This window comes from Haliaeetus leucocephalus, unplaced genomic scaffold (genome assembly GCF_000737465.1).
Source record: "Haliaeetus leucocephalus isolate CR32 unplaced genomic scaffold, Haliaeetus_leucocephalus-4.0 Scaffold2, whole genome shotgun sequence".
NCBI lineage: Eukaryota > Metazoa > Chordata > Aves > Accipitriformes > Accipitridae > Haliaeetus > Haliaeetus leucocephalus.
This window is the reverse complement of record NW_010972438.1, coordinates 243,374-260,872: the sequence shown is the minus strand read 5'-3', so window position 1 is coordinate 260,872 and position 17,499 is coordinate 243,374. Positions and strand designations below refer to the sequence as shown.

General features: G+C 39.5%; 2 protein-coding genes across 3 annotated transcripts; one reads left to right on the top strand and one right to left on the bottom strand.

Annotated features, from left to right (window-relative positions):
- Nucleotides 1-6: 6 nt before the first annotated feature.
- Nucleotides 7-15,117, top strand: RBSN (rabenosyn, RAB effector). Of its 2 annotated transcripts, XM_010570064.1 has the most exons (12): nt 91-157; nt 902-1,054; nt 2,610-2,753; nt 4,649-4,749; nt 5,401-5,446; nt 5,559-5,720; nt 6,621-6,862; nt 7,723-7,793; nt 9,443-9,529; nt 10,000-10,102; nt 10,527-10,601; nt 11,521-15,117. In XM_010570064.1, exons 3-12 carry the CDS (start codon nt 2,732-2,734, stop codon nt 12,658-12,660), a joined length of 2,049 nt encoding a protein of 682 aa, XP_010568366.1. In that variant the 5' UTR covers nt 91-157; nt 902-1,054; nt 2,610-2,731; the 3' UTR covers nt 12,661-15,117. The 2 variants fall into 2 exon arrangements, with proteins under 2 accessions (XP_010568359.1, XP_010568366.1); XM_010570057.1 differs by lacking the exon at nt 902-1,054 and having other exon boundaries at nt 7-157.
- Nucleotides 15,118-16,067: 950 nt separating this feature from the next.
- MRPS25 (mitochondrial ribosomal protein S25) lies at nt 16,068-17,493 on the bottom strand. Its single transcript, XM_010570045.1, has 4 exons — nt 17,432-17,493; nt 17,203-17,309; nt 16,665-16,752; nt 16,068-16,448 (listed from the first exon to the last, which is right to left on the bottom strand). The coding sequence occupies exons 1-4, from the start codon at nt 17,476-17,478 to the stop codon at nt 16,256-16,258; spliced, it is 435 nt and encodes a 144-aa protein (XP_010568347.1). The 5' UTR covers nt 17,479-17,493; the 3' UTR covers nt 16,068-16,255.
- Between the last annotated feature and the right edge of the window lie 6 nt (nt 17,494-17,499).

Here is a 17,499-nt window from a genome sequence, read left to right as displayed (position 1 = left end):
GTACGACCCAAGCCGCCTGTACGGTGAGCTCTCTTGAAGTGCCTGAGAAGGCGGAAATATTAACTGAAGCGGGTTATGAGTGAGGTACGGGGTTCCATTTTTTCCATGAATTACCTGAGGCCGAGGCATAATTTTTATGCTGTTCCTGATACTTTCAGTAAGTAAATTCTAAAGCAGGCACTTAAAAGACATCACTCCTCAAATGTCTGATTTTATGCATGACTTTTATTTTTGGCCTTTTGGGGGGGCTTCTTTGTTTTCATCTGAAGACTCTGGTGTATACTGTAACTCAGGTGAATTCCCAAGCATTATTTGAAGACCCTACAGAATACGGGCAGTCTATGGTACTTGCCAGGTACCAATTCATCAGTCCCATGTTTTGACAGTAGATAAAACTGTAGTCACAGTTAAAGTGTAAAGTTCAGGAAGATTGTCAGTGGGAAAAGATGGAAAAGAATGTGGGTGGTGGAGCTGGCAGTAGGTGCTGGGAGTGTCCCAGGGTTGTGCTGTGGACTTACTGGTGTTTGAAAAATCACTTTGAATTCTGTTTAACTAAAATATTTCCTTTTTCTTACTCCCCCTGGCATACACAGTGTCATTTTACAGAGAGAAAAATGTGCAAAAACCGGTGATAATTCTCTGTGTTCCCTGCAAAAATCTTTATGGTTTTGTTTTAGTATACTGGCAGTCTTGAATTTTTACTACTCCCCCCCCTTTTTTTTCTTTTTCCTGAGATTGATGATTATTATTACTTCAAAAGTTTCTTTTCTCAGTTGAAAAGTTTGTGTTTTTAACAAGCCTATTTTAAGGCTAGCACAGCTGAATATTTAATGAATCTTTAAGTTGCTTTCCATCAGTCTGGCTACTTCTTGGCTCTTAGCACTGTGTTCTTCCTGGACAGTGAAGGTAGGCTGGTCAGTACTGCAGTCGTGTTCTCATCATGGGTACAGTGCTGTCATAAATGAATCACAGATGCTTCCGTGGAGCGTTTAAACCAGAACAACAATATGGTTTTCATTGTGATAAGAGGAAAGAAAACAACAACTTAGGCTTGGTAAGATTTCCCAAATGCTGCTTCTGTTTAAAAACACAAATGCTTGTTCTGTGTTTTGATTTTGTTCTCTAGTGTTCTTTTAATCCAAGATAGTGTACTGTGACTTCTCAGGCCATCTTTCATAGGTGTTCTTGCATAAAGGATGTTGGTTTTGTCTGCTTGCTTTCTGTTCTAGTTATTCATGTCAAGGTGTATCCAGTGAAGTTCCTTCTAGAAGTAGGAAGACCAGCAGAATCACCCATTTAACCTACCTGTTTTAGGGACTAGCGTTCAAACTGTGCATCACAAGTGGTTGCACAACTTTGTGCTGAACTCCAACTATCTTAATTGTGTGGAGTTCTAGAAATGCTTACAAATCATCTTATTACATCAGTTGAGTCATACTGAGGTGGTTAAGTTTGACTGTGGAAAACAAGAGTGCGAAGTTTGCTTGAAAAGCTTTTGTGTCTGTGACAAAGTAATGAGGCGTCCCTACTTCTTTTGTATGTCAGACTTTCAGAGTCTCGAGTGGAAATATAGTTTCTATTTAGATATTGTAAACTTCACTTAAGAAACTGCAGTTTCTAGCTGGCATTTACTATGCTGGCTTGAGAGTAGGTGTGGGGAGGCAAAACCTTGTTTCTTAGATGATGTTACAGTGCTAGCAAAGCCCTCGCTAACCTGACACAGTTTTTTTGAGAAGTGTGTTTTATATCACTGAGTGTCATTTTGGGAGGTAGCATAACTTCAGCAGCTGAAAAACTGCTAGGAAGTATGATGTCTGCATGAGGGGCCTGCTGGTACAGCCTTAGTGGCTGAAGCTCAGGGGGACAGGCTCCAGTAAGGTCAAGGTGGAAGTTCCAGTGTTTTTTACACTAAATAAAAAAATTAGAAATGTGAAAGGACATGCTAACTCATGGTTCCCAGCAGCTTGTTAGAAAGCTCGATGTTTGAAAGATCTAGTTCAAGGAGATACTGGATACTGAATGTGTTTGCCAAGAAAAGCAGTGCCCTCAACTTCTGCTAGCTTCCTGGTCTTTTTTTTTTTTTTTTTTTTTTGGCCCAGGAGACTGCCCTCCTCTCACTAGCATTCATATGAGATAATGCAGTGGGCTGTTTAGTACTTTTGAAATTATTCAGGTGTACAAGCATGCTGAAATTCTTAGTTTGTAGTTTGTGCCACAAGACAAAGAAAGTGTTGAATGTCCTTGAATCCTGAGAAAATCATTGGTAATTCAGAGGATTAAGATATGTGTATGATGTCCCAGAATGCTGTGAAATGGGTCCCATAGTTTAAGACAGCTTACTGTTTTACAATGAAATCCCTGAATGGAGTGTCTAAAACTACTGTTTTGTCATTAGGACCTTAGTGCTGTGTTATGACAGATAACAGAGCATTTCATGTCATCTGTGGTTCTCTGACCGTGTTCTTGTTCTAAACAGAACATGTTGAGGATAAACTTGTTGTCAAGGAAAAAGACTTGTGCTAAAAGATGAGGAATGTTCTATACTGGTTTCATGTGACATATTTGGCGACTACCTGCCACGTTTGATAACTTGGGTTTATCTTTTTTAGATCTAGTCCAGAAGGCCAAAAGAGCAAAGAAGAAATTGCTGAAACGAGAAGGGGATGACAGAACTGATTCTGGATCTCAGGAACGATATGAATCATTCAGCTATGGTGGAGTTGATCCATACATGTGGGAGCCCCAGGAAGTAGGTAGGAGAGCTAGAAAGCGATATGCAGTGGGGATAACTTTTCTTTTAATCTTAATTGGGAAAGTGCTACAGTATTGCTGAAGTTGCATGGAATTGTGTCTGTATTGTGTTTGATTCACTGTAGCATGGGGTTCTGGTTTGCATATTGATTTTGTGCAGTCTGCTTAAATTGTGTGGTGTGATGGGGAAAATGCAGATAATAGGGGGGAAAAAAAATATAGAATCAGTACCCCAACTAACCTTGAGAGCAGGATAGCTGTTTGTCATGTCATTGTGCCTGAGCTGTTGAGGCCTGCTGGATATGTGTTTACCTCTGTGCATCTAGCTTCTTGGAGGTGTTCTGCAACCGTCTAGTGGCTTTTTACAAAACAGATAATCCACTAATTAATAATTAAGCTATAGCTATATAAAATCTCCAGCTTTTGGGCTACACTTAACGTAGTTGTTAGTTTACAAGTCTGACAAAAGACTTGTCCATTGACTTAAACTCTTTCAGCTTTTTCCTTGGTTTTGAGGTGTAGATCATCTCTCATTGAGAAGAGGTTTACTCGGGGGGGTGGAGGGGGAAGAGGCAAAAACCCACAAAACAAAAAAACCCTAACCCCAAACCCACGCCTCTGAACATAAATCTATGTTGTAGAATTTCAAGGATAAGTTTGCTGAGCCTATAATTACAAATACTGCTACTGGAAATTGCCTCTTACAGTACTACTGAAATATTGTGGCTCTTCTCATGGGGGAGGAAGCAGTGCTACCTCTGGTGGAGCCTGGGAAAGTTTCCCCTGTGCTGCTGACAGACTAGGACTTAGTCCTTCGGGTCTGCAGAGTCAGAGTTCTGTAGATTATTATACTTTTCACTTTGTAACTATTTCAGCAGCAATCATGGTATAAATATTAGCTAAGAATAAATTTAGGCAGTGAACTAGCAGAAGGCTTCTGAACATTAGAGAAGCGAGCAACTGTTTTCTGATTGGAGTGGAGAAGATGAACCTTATGGATTTTAGGATGGGATTTGGTAGGTTTGTGAAAGGGACTGTGTGATGTCTGCAAAGCAGTGGCTGAATTCAGTTACCCAGAGGGGCCCTTTCATTCCTATGAATTCAGCTTTGGAGGTTTTTTGGTTATTTCACTAGCATGAGGAAGTGAGATTCTTACACTTAGCATAGGTAGTATCAAAAAGCAACATCTGTTTTTGTGTTCTACCAGTCAGAATAAAGGGGTTTTTTGTGGTGGTTTTTTTTTTTTGTCTGTAACTTTGATTTTTAATACCTGGCTCATCTTACTTGGAAAAGGATCAAAACTTAAACTTGAAACCAGCGTTGTCGAGTACGAATTGTGCATTTCTTAAATAGATGCTAGATTGTTCTTTTGTATACTTGGTGATCTGTTTTCTGTAAATCTGAATTGTCATCAAGGATTTGATTCAGACTTCTAAAGGTGGAAAGATGATCAGGAGTCTGAAAGAGAAATTGCTGTTGCATAGACCTCCAGTAATCACTGGACCTGCCTCTTCCCTTTGTTCAACACATAGCCAGGAAATTAAAATGAGTTGGTTTTGAGAATACTACTAGTTGATAGTAGGTTGCCAAATGTAACCAAGGGATGGAGGGGAAAAAAAATGTTGCAGATATTCCCTTTAACATAGTGCCTGTTGTTTTCTGTAGTAGAAATAAAACACTGTTTATTGCTAGCCTGGAGATTAGGCTTTAACCTGCATGTTTTATTTAGAGCAGCACTGGAAAAATATAGGATTCTAATGTGTCTTTAAGATTTGATTTGAACATGAGAAATAAATGGTGAAAAGAAGAGACAGCTGTCTTTCAAGAGGCATTTAAATGCATTTAAATCCATACAGAACACCTGGCTGATGATGAAAACTTTCTGCTATCTCTTCAGGTGCTATGAGAAGCCATCTTTCTGATTTCAAGAAATACCGAGCAGCCAGGATTGATCACTATGTAGTTGAAGTCAATAAGTTAATAATCAGGTTAGAAAAGGTAAATTTGCCTCTTTTTAATATTCCAGCCTTCTGAATGTTTCCTAGATTAAAAAAAAAATCATATTTTAGTACGAAGTGTGCCCATTTATCTGGCAGTGCACTTTATAAAGGGTACTAAACTATGGCTATCTTCACATGTTACTGTTTTGCTTTTTTATTCTTGAGTATTGTGCTTGGTCTGACCCTGTACTGTGGATACAATTTCTGTTTCTATGCACTGTTTTCAAGGTGAAGATGCTACTTCCATGTGCTTCAAGAACCATCTGTTTTCCTGTATATTTTCTCCATCTTTTACTTTACTAAATTTCTCCCTAATGTTTTTGTCATGATTCTTCCAGCTACTCGTTCTTCAGAATCTGCCAGTGATATACTCACATTTTGGCTCAGATGCAGTAATGTCGGATGCTGTAAAGATTATGTCCAAAATGGTCTGATTTGTACAGGTTTGGCAGTCATTGTTTAGCACTACTTGTATGAATATGGCATTAGAAATAAACAGGAAAGTTGCAGGAATCTGGTGTAAAACAGGCTGAGACTCCTATCTCTTAAAAATGCCAGGTTTCTTTTTCTTGTTGTGCTGGGTTTTGTTGTTTTCTTTTTTTCTTGCAAAAGTACAATTTTCTTGAGTGTATTGTTTATCTTCTACTAGCTTACATCGTTTGACAGAGCAAACACTGAGTCAGCTAAAATAAGAGGTTGGTATGAGCTTACCTCAGACTATTTGCTCCTATAGTTTAACTAGCTGAGGAATTAACTGAATGAATATCTTATGTTGTGTGTATTCCCTGCCTTCTTGCCTGATCATAGCTATAGAGAAGTCTGTTGTGCCTTGGGTCAGTGATCAGGATGTTCCATTTTGTCCAGACTGTGGCAATAAGTTCAGTATTCGAAACCGACGTCACCACTGCCGCCTTTGTGGGTCTATTATGTGCAAGAAGTGCATGGAAGTTGTCAGTCTTCCTTTGGCAAGTAAGTACAGTGTGTGGTGTTAATGCCTCCTTTCCTTAGCTCACTCGGGGTGCTAACTGCATCCTGGCTTTTTGCCATTGGAAAAAAGGCTGCTGGTAATATTCTGCCTGGGCAGAAAACTTGGTCCTTAATGTGTTACTCAGTTTCATGCAGACATTTGTTTGTGAGACAAAAGAAGAAGAATGATTTCTCCATTCTTTGTCTCCATTTCTTCTTCAGATTTGAAAGTGTTACATAGTACTGCAACAGTTACCAGAAGTAGTAGCATATTCTACTAGTAGATATAATTGATATTTAGTGTCTTATTCTACTGAGTACCATAACTGTGAAGGTATTAACTTTAGGAATTATAACTGCCAAGGTTCTTGACATTTAAAACTATTGTGGCTATTTCCACTCTTGCCCGTGGTTGCCCAAATGCTCACATTAAAGAAATTCATCCACAAGCCTTTAAGAAACCTTAGAACTTTAATTTTCTCATCTAGTGCATTGGAGAGGAGACTGTATTTTCTGTGGAAATAAATGACATTAAGTGTGCTTTTTGGAGCATTCAAGCACAAAACATGGACAACGTTAACATACCTGTTCTTCCACACACTGTTCTACAACTATACAAGCTCCCAATGTGAGAACGCTTCTAGGCAGAAGCAAAGTAGGTGGTTCTCAGCAGTCTGCTCTCTAGCTGCTTTTAGAATGGAGCAGGACTTACAGTGAAGACCCAAATTCTGCCTTGCAGTCTTGGTTGTCATGGGTTCTTTGCATGTCTTTCAGCAGACTGTTTCAGCTTGGTTTTCTATTATTACCTGAATGTAAAGTTTCTGTTCGAGTGCAATTCATTCATGTTGGTAGAATCTGTTGGCTTCTCCAGTCACTGTAAAATCACCTGTCTATAATTTCTAGGCAAACTGACTAGTGCCAGCAAAGAGTCCTTGGGTTCTCATACTAGCCCAAACTCCTCACCTAATAGTGTCCATGGCTCCCGCCGTAGCAGCATTAGCAGCATAAGCAGTGTGAGCTCAGTTCTGGATGAGAAGGATGATGACCGAATCCGTTGTTGTCAGCACTGCAAAGATACCCTGTTGAAAAGAGAACAACAGATTGATGAGAGAGAATACACTCCAGAAATTGTGAAACTCTATGAGGTAAATCAAACTCCTTGCTGCTTTCATCCTCAGTGTATATATCTGCAGTTGTCACTCCTTGACTTTTGGCTTGTTATCTCATGTCCAAGCTCTTTATGACTTAATACTCACTTCTGTTAGAATGGACTGTTGGGTGTTAATGCCATGTAACAGATACATCTGAAATGATGGAGCCAGTTGCGGTATAGTATTTATATCCCACGATAACTTTAAACATAATTTTAAGATACATCTTCATTCTTATCATCTGGAACTAACTTCTGAGGTGCCTCTCTCTTAAAATTGTGAACTATGTCAGCTGGGATTCCTCAGAACAGTTCTTGTCTAAACCAATGATATGCTGTGCACTTCATGGATGGGCTGCACTGGAACTATAGGACTCAATGTTGTCAGCACTGTTTGTCCTCATGCTGATGACAAATGCTTTTTTGAACCATCTATATCCATCAACAGCATATGGCTGGAACATTGTGTTCAAATATGCTTTGAAAGCGGGTACTGACGATCATCAGGTATCTTTTCAGTAGAGTCCATAAACCCCCCAGGTTAGTATTAGGGGAATTTCTGTTGGTGCTCTTTGTGAAGAGATGTAAGGCTAGAAGTTGTCCAAGTCATCCATTAAAACAGCTTCTGAATTCAAAATTCACCTTGCAGGGGCACAGGGAGTCTTTCTCTGTTCCTGACCATGCTTTCTGTGTTCCGAAGATAACTGGAGGGTCTCATTATCCTGAATAGTTAAATGGCCTTCTTCATCACAGTTAACTTTGAATGTGCACAGGCAGCATGAATGGTTTATGTCAGCATGTTCTTGCATTAGTGTAATAATAAGTTCTTTTTTTATACATTTTGTTTTAAACAAGAAACTCCGACTTTGCATGGAGAAGGTTGACCAGAAGGCGCCAGAATACATAAGGATGGCAGAATCACTAAAGTAAGCCCCATTCACTGATTTTTGTTTATGAATATATGTATTTTTCCTTCCCAAAGTGTGGGAAGGAGTAAGGAAGTGGCATGCTAAGGCTTCAAGAGTGTGTAAATTATAAGAAAAAGCAGTGTTAGGAGTATCTGTTGTCTTTTGGATGCTCGTCAAAGTAGTACTGAATTATTAATGGTAACATAGCATACAGAGAAGAAACCTGATTTATTTTTTAAAGCCGCTTCCCAGTGAGTTGCCACTGTTGTTCTTTGACATGTCATCTTTGCAAAAAGGAAGTACAAGGCTACAATTCTTGTTGCGTTAAATGAGCCTCTTCGAAAGAGTTGAAGTAGGATAGTACTGCCCTCAGCTGGATGGTATGGCTTCCAAGTAGTGCCAGCAGCAAAGGATTGTTTGAATGCTTCTCATCTGTTCTGGTGTAAAGCAAGCCACCTTCACCTGACGATTGTTCTAAATCTGGCTGGCCTGCCCTGTGCTGCAGTGGATAAGCAGCATTCACATATCACACTTCTGTGCATAATTTCTTGCAGTAGTCTCTCACTGTGGTAACTTAAATCTCTCCAGCTATATCTGCAAGACGTTGTCAGCTTATACTTCTAGCTTGTATAGTAGAGAAATACACACATTGGTCTTGGACTATGAAGCATGTCCATTTGGGAAGTTAAAGTTAACAAGTATTTCTGTATCCGTCCTTTAGATCAGATAGTTGTAGAAAAAATAGGCTGTCGTTCATTGTAACAAAACTGGTTTTGTAAATGCAAACGTCCCAAAAGGAAGAAACAAGTACAGAAGGTGAAAAACATGCTAAGCTATTACTGCTTTTTATTATGACTTCATGAGAGCTGGTTTTATGTCACTTGACAGCTGGAGAAAAGTAAAAAATATGAATATCCTGGATAATGGAAGCACATGTCAGAAAACAGACTTCTTACTCATGAAATTAAAGATTTCTGACTAGTAGTGAGTCCCAGAAACTGGAGTCACATGGGTAGTGAAGTTGCTTTTGAGAGAGTGATCCTTATCTTTTATGTTTGTGATATAAAAGGAGAGGGAAGCTAACAACTGGTGAAGAGTCTTCTCTGTAAATCCTAATTTGTTTTACCAATAAATGTGAGATTCGATTGAAGTGCATATAATTGATTGTGTCCCCATGTGGACAGTCGGTTACTAGCATCTTAAATATTATACGCATGTGGGGTTGTACGCTTTTGCTTTCTGACAAATGTTAGTAGAGATAACTATTTTAATTTAATGGTATAGTTACTTAGTGTTTTTTCTGCACCCGATCGCGTGGAAAAAAACCCACAAAATAGATGTGTTTGCTAAGTATGTGTGTATTTTATATGTTATTGGTAGAGTGGTGTTCTTGTGTTAAAATACAATTTCTCCTATAATAGTAAAAAATACAATCATAAATAAACGATCTGTTAAATGTTAATGTTCAGAAAATGATTGTCATTTTCCACTTCTGTCACAAAGAAAGTGTTTTTAAACACAATGAGCCTGAAATAAAATAATTCAGCCCCTTTAGTGTTAGCTATCCTTACCATTGCTGAATCTTAGTCATCTTGAGATAACTTCTAGTGTTGTATGTGATGTTAGCTGGATGCATGACTTACAATAAAGTTGTATTTATTTCCTAGTGCTGGCGAGACAACCTACAATCTTGAACACGCTAATGACTTGAGGGTGGAGATTCAAAAAGTATATGAATTTATAGATGCCTTAAGGTAAAAGATCTGTCTCCCCACCCCCAGCTTGTATGTATCTCCCTCTGTTATGACTTCTCTGTAGGTTTTTTTTCAACTGTTAGTGTCTGTTTGTGTAGCATATACCTGCTTTTTCATATGGATAATCAATTTGCTCTGTTATAAATAGCATGTGAAAAGGTAGATGCTGTTCCTGTGCACCATCAATTTCTACTTCCTTTTCCAGCCTTAAAAATCATGGTTTTCTCTGCAGTGGAAATAACTAAGCACAGAGGAAACAAGTAATGGCACAAGTTTGTTGTGTTGTTTTGGTTTTGTTTTTTAAAAAAAAAGTGTGGGAGTGGAAAGTGTTACAACTGGTAATATCCAAAATGGTTTACCTAAAAGAACATCAGAAGTTTTACATCCAATATTGTCTCTCTCCCCTTCTGTTGTGTTTTCACTGGCCCTTGTTTTTGAACTGATGAGGCTGTATGTTTGCTTTGATTCAGTAAGAAGATTTTGAGTCTAGGCTTGCATGAAGATCCCCAACCTCATCCTAAAACACTACAACTTCAGAGAATGATAAGATATTCAGCTACACTTTTTGTTCAGGTAAATGAAGCGTATGTTATGAGCTGAATGTAAATTTTATACAGTGTTCTCTTCTTTGCCAGGCATCCCTGTGGCTTGGAACTATTTTGACAGGAGGTTTAGTTCTATACATTTTCTGTAATTCCCCTAATGACTTTTGGTAGCCTTAAATGAGCTAGCTTCAATACAGATAGTGTAGTCAGAGCATCATTGAGTTTAGGGACCTAAGAGAATGTGTGAATCTTGGCTTTGTCTCTTGCTGAAGTGTGAACCTAGCAGTATAGTTACAGCAGCAAAGATGTGCTCAGACTTGCAGCAATGACTGCAGTGCAGAAGTACCTTTTATTTGTTTGTGGAGTGTTCTGTTGGTGGTATCTCTCTTTTCAAGTACTTGAAAATTGGCTGAATGCCTGCAAGCAACTGTAAATATTTCAATTTTTGCCAGGAAAAACTGCTTGGCCTAATGTCCCTGCCAACCAAAGATCAGTATGAAGAAATGAAGAAGAGAAGACTGCATATGGTAAGGCAGGTTAAGATCTGTTACATGTTGTATCAGAGCCTCCTTCAAGGCCTTAAGCCTAGTAGCTGTTTGTGTATGAATAGTTGCCTTTAACATTGGATTTCAGTTTTTCATTTTTTTTTAATGCAGATCATTCTGTACCCTTTTTCAGGGATTCATGTAACACTATAGTTGTATTCTGTCCAGAAAATAAGTAGGTGTGTACTGAGCAGCTGAACACTTCTAGAAAGCAGCAGTGACTTGGTTGCACATGCGGTTTCTGCTGCAGTGCATGCAGAGCAAGCCCTAAGCTAAGTACTTTAGTTTATATGGGTTTTCAGATTGTGTTCTGGAGTTCATTTGCACAAGTAAAATTTGGAGACTTCTTTGGTAGTGAAAAAGGACATAGTAGAACAAGGACACCTCTTCAGAGAGAGGTTGTTTTCAGTTAGGAGGGAGGACATTAATTGTAAACTAAACCAGTTTTATCTTGAGGTAGAAGTTGAGAAATGAGATTCATTGCACTCCAAAAGTTAATGATATCAGTGACCTTTAACACATATGTTCTATTACAGATGTCTGCTTTAGTCAGATGTGATACAGTTACTGTCCAAATCAATCTAGACCACTCTTTGCACAGTTGCATTAGGCATTTTTTTGCTCTATATAAAAGCACTGTAACTGCTCCTACTTGCCCTCACATTTGTAGAGGCAGATATCATGGGATTTTGATCAATAACATCACAAACAAACTGAAAGGAATCATTTAGGTAATATTGTGAAAATAAGCATTTTCTGCAAAGTAACCAAAAGTGCAGCTAATCCCTTTCAGTGACAGCCAGCAATGTCTAAGATCGGCTGACTACTTTTACCTATGGATACTTAGAACAGATGTTTTCAAGCTCTTAAGTGTTCTCTTACTACATGTTTTTTGTTTTAGCTGGCTCTTGAAACACATGGAAAACAAGAGGAAAAGCAGAAAGATTTTATCACCAGATGTACAGCCACAGTTAATGGTGATGCAACTCACCTGAAAAAAGGAACAGTCAGGAAATCTGAAGGCTGGTTACCTACATCTAGCATATCAAGAGAGAGAGAGATAGCAGACCCACTTCTTCAGCAGATTGACAATATCACATCCTTTATTAAGCAAGCAAAGGCAGCTAATAGGATAGATGAGGTCCATATGTTGCAAGAGAACCTGAGGCAGCTTCAGGATGAATACGATCAACAACAAACTCTGAAAGCTATTGAGCTTTCTAAAAAACAGGCAGAAGAGGAAGAGATGCAGAGGGAGGAACTTCAGGTCCTTCGTGAAAAAGAGTGGGAAAGAGAACAACACAAATTCATGTCTCAACATTCAAGGACACTCTCCTTAGACTTCAGAGAAGTCAAGCAGCATCAGCGTGAAGTTGCAAAAGAGAACTGGAACTTGACGGCACATGCATTGGATTTGGATATTACTCAGATCAAAGTGGACCCAAGTTTTGAAACTCCTGCTGTTGAGCAGCTGCCAGCTAAAGAGCACTTGATCTTCACACTCAAACCCCAGAATGTCCCACAGTGTGACAAAGACCAAGATCAGACAGCCTGTCTAAACCCCTTTGAAGATGAAGCAGATACCCCTCAGTTAGAGGAAGATCTTGCTAACCCATTTGCCAAGGACACTTCTGCAATGGTTTCTTTCTCTAACACAGCTCTGCAAAGTGATAAAAAAGAATATAATCCATTTGAAAATGAGGAGGAGGAGGATGAACAAACTAATGGAGCACCTGGCAGTACTTCAAACCCTTTTGAAGAGGATGAAAATCCATTTCAAAAGCCTGGGGACAGTTGGAATTCTGGGAATCCATTTGAAGAGGGATCCTCTACCAATCCCTTTGAAGTGGAGGATGGCAATGAGATCTCTGGAGAGGAGGCTATAGAGGAAGAGCTGCTTCTCCAACAGATAGATAATATCAAAGCTTATATATTTGATGCCAAACATAGCGGACGAATGGATGAGGTGGAGGTACTGACAGAGAACTTAAAGGAATTGAAGCGCACATTAGCAAAGCAGAAGGAGAAATCCAACTGCTGAATCAGCAGTAGGGCTGTGTAATAATTATTTTATGTCTGCTGTTAAATGTGAGACTGTAGAGCAGATACTTATAACCAGGAGTACAGATCACAAGAGGGAATTGGGAGAATCTTGACTTTTATGCACTTTCAGTTAGGCATTTCCACTACTACTCAGTCTTGGAAGAAAGAATTATTGAGATATGCTGCTGGTCTCAAATGCTTATACTAAGAAATTTTAAAATAACTTGTTAAACACTTTTAATGCTTACTGGTCTTATTGTGTGCTTATTTTGGTCAAAGTGGTTAAGTGCTAATAGGGAACTATGATTTGGAAATGGTTGCAATGTTGGTTTGTCATCTTTCCCCCTTTCTGTTGTAGCATTGACCTTTCAAGTTGGGCTTTGACTAAAGAGAGACGAAGACTTTTCTAAAACTTTTGCATCCTCTGATAAGGACACAGTGCAGTGTTACAGGCTAGCTTAATTGCCTAATGGTGTTATGAGAAAGTGCTGTTAAAAGGCTACTGTGATTCTTTGAGGTGCAGAATATACAGGCTTGCAGATCAGTTTTGTGCAATGCTAATATATCAAAGGGATTTTAAGACTGAGAAGAACTTTATAACTGATCTTAATATGAGTAACGTTTTAGTGTGTTTATAAAAATTCCCAAGTAAAATTTGGATGCTGTCTTTTCATCACTTTTAGTTTCCCATTTGCTCTGAGCAGAAACTACGGTGTAATAGAGCGTGCCATGCTGGCTTCAGAGCCTTGCTTGTGAGACAAGAAGTATCTACTCATTTCTGGGGAAAAGAGCATCAGGCTAGCACCATTGCAAACTATAATATAAAGGGTGACCCTCCAATTCCTAATTATCTTATGGAATCTCTACATTCCTTTAAATTCTCTGGGTGACAGAATGATCATGTTTGTCATATTTGTGAGACTGGAACCCTCTTTTTGTAGCATTCAAGGAACAAAAATCTTGTTTATAATGGAGAGCTGAAGTGCCACTGAACTGGAATTCTGTGAAAGCTGGGAGACGAAGTCTGTGGCTGCGATAGTGCCAAATAGCAACAATTCTCCTTCATATCTGACTCCCCTCAGAAGCCATTATGAGAATCAGGCATGTCTGTCTTAAATAAGAAGCTCCGGATTGGAGTCATCTTGTGATCCTGTGGCCTGGAGGATGACTAGCTGATGGCCAGCACCTGTGATGCAGGAGGGCTTAGAGCTGGGCTTCTGAAGATTGGTATCAGAAATGTAGGATCACTTCAGGATTAGGTCAGCCTGTATCTTTGTAAAAGATGGAGCCTGAGCTGCTTTGATTTTTGTCTTTGAAAGGCAGAGGTCCATCATCAGGCATCAGTGTTTGAAAGGGTGGTGGGGAGGAGTTAGTCTAAAGGGTGTATTTAAAGCTGAAATAGAGGAAAATCAGGCAGATCACACTGCATAGCACTAGTAATAGTGGGCTTACTCAGAAGTGTAAACTTTTATGGAAAGCAACATGTCTTTTAACTATGTCTCTGATGATATATATTAACATAGCTGTAACCCAAGCATTGCATAATATTTTAGACACACAAATAATTATGCTACCTAAAGAGCGGGAACTCTAGTTTTGCTATAAGTTAAGTGGAGGTAGGGACTTGTGGAACTGTTGTTTAAAAAAAAAAACAAACCATCTATATCCTCACCTAACAGAACAGTACTAGTAACTGATCAAAATAACTTAGAACAGCCAGTTAAGGACAGCTGATGTTCTTACTGTAGCCTAAATCTGAAGTTGAAAGAGGTGCACAACAGGTTGTCTTAAGACCATGAAGTTTTTATACTGAGATGTTTATTAGAGTTGATTGAGTCCCTGAGTGTTACTTTTGCACGGAGTGAAATGAAGAACAGAGGATTGTGGAAGGTCATAAACTAACAAAACGTGCACTGTGGCACCAGATTTATGAAGGCAGCAAAAAAGTAAATGTTAAGCTAGCTAAACATAATCCCTGGAATTGTTTTAACAGAAATAGTATAAGGTAGTTATTTAAGACAGACTTGTTTGCTAGTCAAGAGGATTGCTCCCTGCACTGTAATCCAAGCTTTTTTTGGTATCAAGATGAAAAATTTTCAGTGGCTTCAGCTTTCGCATTTTAAAAGTGTTTTTTCCTTGTTGCAACTATCCTGCCTTGTTTGTATTTTCAGTCTAATACACTAATAAAGTATCCTTATTGTACATGTAATGTATTTTTACAAGCAGATAAGACTAGCATACCTCATGATCTTTGTCAGTGTTAAATGTGATAGACTAGACGTCCAATACTAAAGTCATCTCCAAAGTTGAAGACCTTATGCTGGTATTTGGACTGCTGTGAGGCTCAGAAGGCACAATGGAATGAAGACATCTTAACCATAAAGCTCAATAAATAACTAGCATTGACTTTTGTTAAAACTGCATGCACTACTCTGTATGGAAACTTTGTAAACAGAGATGAAATAAAACAACATGTTTATTTTGTGCTGTACTTGTCCTTGACAGTTCTTACAGGATGCTTGAACTGGTGTGAAATTTTGTACTTGACCATTAGCTCAGAAATGCTGAAATAGAGTTTCACAGTAATTTGCATATATAAGCCTGACTTAAAGGTATGTGCAATTACCAAATTCCAAGCAATACAGTACAATCTATCATATGTTTATATACCATTATAGGTATGGTGTAGTTGTTTAGTGAGGCAGATGCTATAATGATTTAGAAGGCTTTTTTGATCATGTGCAGGAAGCAGGAGTGTTTGAGGTTAAGAGGAGTTAGAGGGCAGTGCTGGACTTAGAAGCACAACAGACTTGCTTGGTAGAATTTGCTGGAAGTTGATAAACCTTGACACAGTTCTCTATGGCTTTTTTTTTTTTTTTCTTTAAAGGAAGACTGTTTAGGAAATTGTCTTAATTTAAGAGTAGCTTTAAGTTTTGGGGGTTTTTTTTAGGGCAATAAAGATAATTGTAAAATGTATTTTTCAAATACCAACTTACATGTTCTCCTTTGCTGATATTCTTGCCTTGATCAGTGCTTCTCAGAGCTGCAGTATCAACTGCAAAAGTTGTATCTTGTTGCAAGTGAGACTTTTAACTGTTTCTGAGTGGTAACTAAATAAAGAAAATTTCCCATGTAGTTTGAGCCTGGGGTTACATTATGATTTGACTGTCTTCAGCTAGTAAAAGATGGAAATCAGCAGAAACACTTTTAGACCACTTTCTATAAATTGTGGAATTCTGTGCTGCTTCTAAGATAAATTAACTTTTTAGTCTAGTCTATGCCATAACCTTATACATGCAGGCACGAGTAGGAAATGGGGCCCTAGTCATTGTTTTCCTTGTTCCGTTTTCCTTTTACGCAGTGTTGACTGTTAATGCTTTGTAAAACTGGCACCAAAAGCACTGGGTTTTCAACCTTTATTTATTTTTCACTTTAATTATTCTAGTTGTAGCTGTAAGAAGACTCAGGAGGCAAGGTTGTCTGTATTGTATGAACTTGCTCGTTCCTGTCTCCAGGAGCTGTTAGCTCTTCTCTCTCACTTAAGTACCTTGATCATCCAGCCCTAAGGAAGAACAACTCCATGACTTGAGACATCAGGCTGATGCTTCGTTCTTCATAGCAGCTTTATATTTTCCCCTCATCTCTTTGGGCAGTGGCACAAAAGCAGGGCAGGGAACTTGGCCTTCAATTTCACACATGCATTCTCGCAGATGATACTTCTTGGGCCCAAAAGTTGCTGGATGTGATAGTTTTTTCCTTTCTCTTTCCTCTTTTTCAAGTGTTTCTCTAGAAAAGAGATCTGTTTGTTACTATCAGAAGCCTGAATGGCAATGTTTCCTCTCCCTTCCCTGGACGCAATTTACCAGAAAGATGGATTTACAGTTACTAGCTTGTGGACTTCACCTAGCTCATGTTTTTCTGGAAGAAGTGGTATTTCCTTCTCTATACAAAACAAAAGTATGCAGGGATAGTATGATGTGTGCTAGACTGTACGTTACTTACTTGCTTTTCCCCAAGATCTTTTTAATGTGCTCAGTTATCTCTTTGTTGGTTTTATCTTCCACGTCCACCAAAACTTGTTCTCCGTTGTCTGTCAAGAAAGATTTGTCATAATATATCAAACGGTACCTCTTCCCCACTGCATGCTGTTTCATGGTAGCTGCAAAAAGTTTTGAAACATGGAAACCGAAGATGTCTACTTCTCTTCTATGGTTGATGTACACTGCAATGTTTCAACAGAAAAAGTAAAGCCCTCATCTAGGGTGCCCCTAGGACAGCTGGCAGAAGTGAGAGGCAGCGGAGGTGAGCGCAGGCTCTTTGCTAATATGTCACTGAACAAGCACCCTCCCTCCCACGTCGCAGGCCCAGACGCCGAGGCCGAGTTCGAATGACAGACATGCAGATCAAATCACGCTTCCAGCGTGAAAACCGTCGCTGCGCTGATGCCTCCTGCAGACGGATCTGCGGGGGGGAACCCCCCCTGGGGGCTCAGGGCGGGAAAGGGGGGCAGGCCCGGCTCGCCGGTCCCGGCGGCACCTACCCAGGTAGAAGCGGAGGAAGGGCGAGGGGGTCATGTTCCGGAACAGCATGATCTGCACCCAGGGGTTCTTGTACTGGATCTGGGGGATGTTGAAAAACACAAACTTTCTGGAAAGGAGGAGAAGAACACACAAACGCACGTCGAGATGTCTCTGAGGGAGGTGCAGCCCCCCCCGCAAGCCGAGACGTCTGTGAGGAAGGCGCAGACCCCGCCGCGCCCCCGCGCTCACCTCGCCCCCTCGCTCAGCTCTCCCGCCGTGTTGTAGTTCACCGTCATCACCTTCACCGAGCTCTTGAA

What these genes read in the sequence shown, in the direction of transcription:
- MRPS25 (XM_010570045.1), bottom strand. Translation starts at nt 17,478, where the DNA reads ATGACGGTGAACTACAACACGGCGGGAGAGCTGAGCGAGGGGGCGAG. An exon ending in GAGCTGAGCGAGGGGGCGAG is followed by an intron (nt 17,310 to 17,431) that starts GTGAGCGCGGGG and finishes CCTCCTTTCCAG; the next exon opens with AAAGTTTGTGTTTTTCAACA. An exon ending in CTTCCTCCGCTTCTACCTGG is followed by an intron (nt 16,753 to 17,202) that starts GTAGGTGCCGCC and finishes CTTTCTTGACAG; the next exon opens with ACAACGGAGAACAAGTTTTG.
- RBSN (XM_010570057.1), top strand. Translation starts at nt 76, where the DNA reads ATGAGTGAGGTACGGGGTTCCATTTTTTCCATGAATTACCTGAGGCCG. An exon ending in TAATAATCAGGTTAGAAAAG is followed by an intron (nt 4,750 to 5,400) that starts GTAAATTTGCCT and finishes ATCTTCTACTAG; the next exon opens with CTTACATCGTTTGACAGAGC. An exon ending in TGTCAGTCTTCCTTTGGCAA is followed by an intron (nt 5,721 to 6,620) that starts GTAAGTACAGTG and finishes TATAATTTCTAG; the next exon opens with GCAAACTGACTAGTGCCAGC.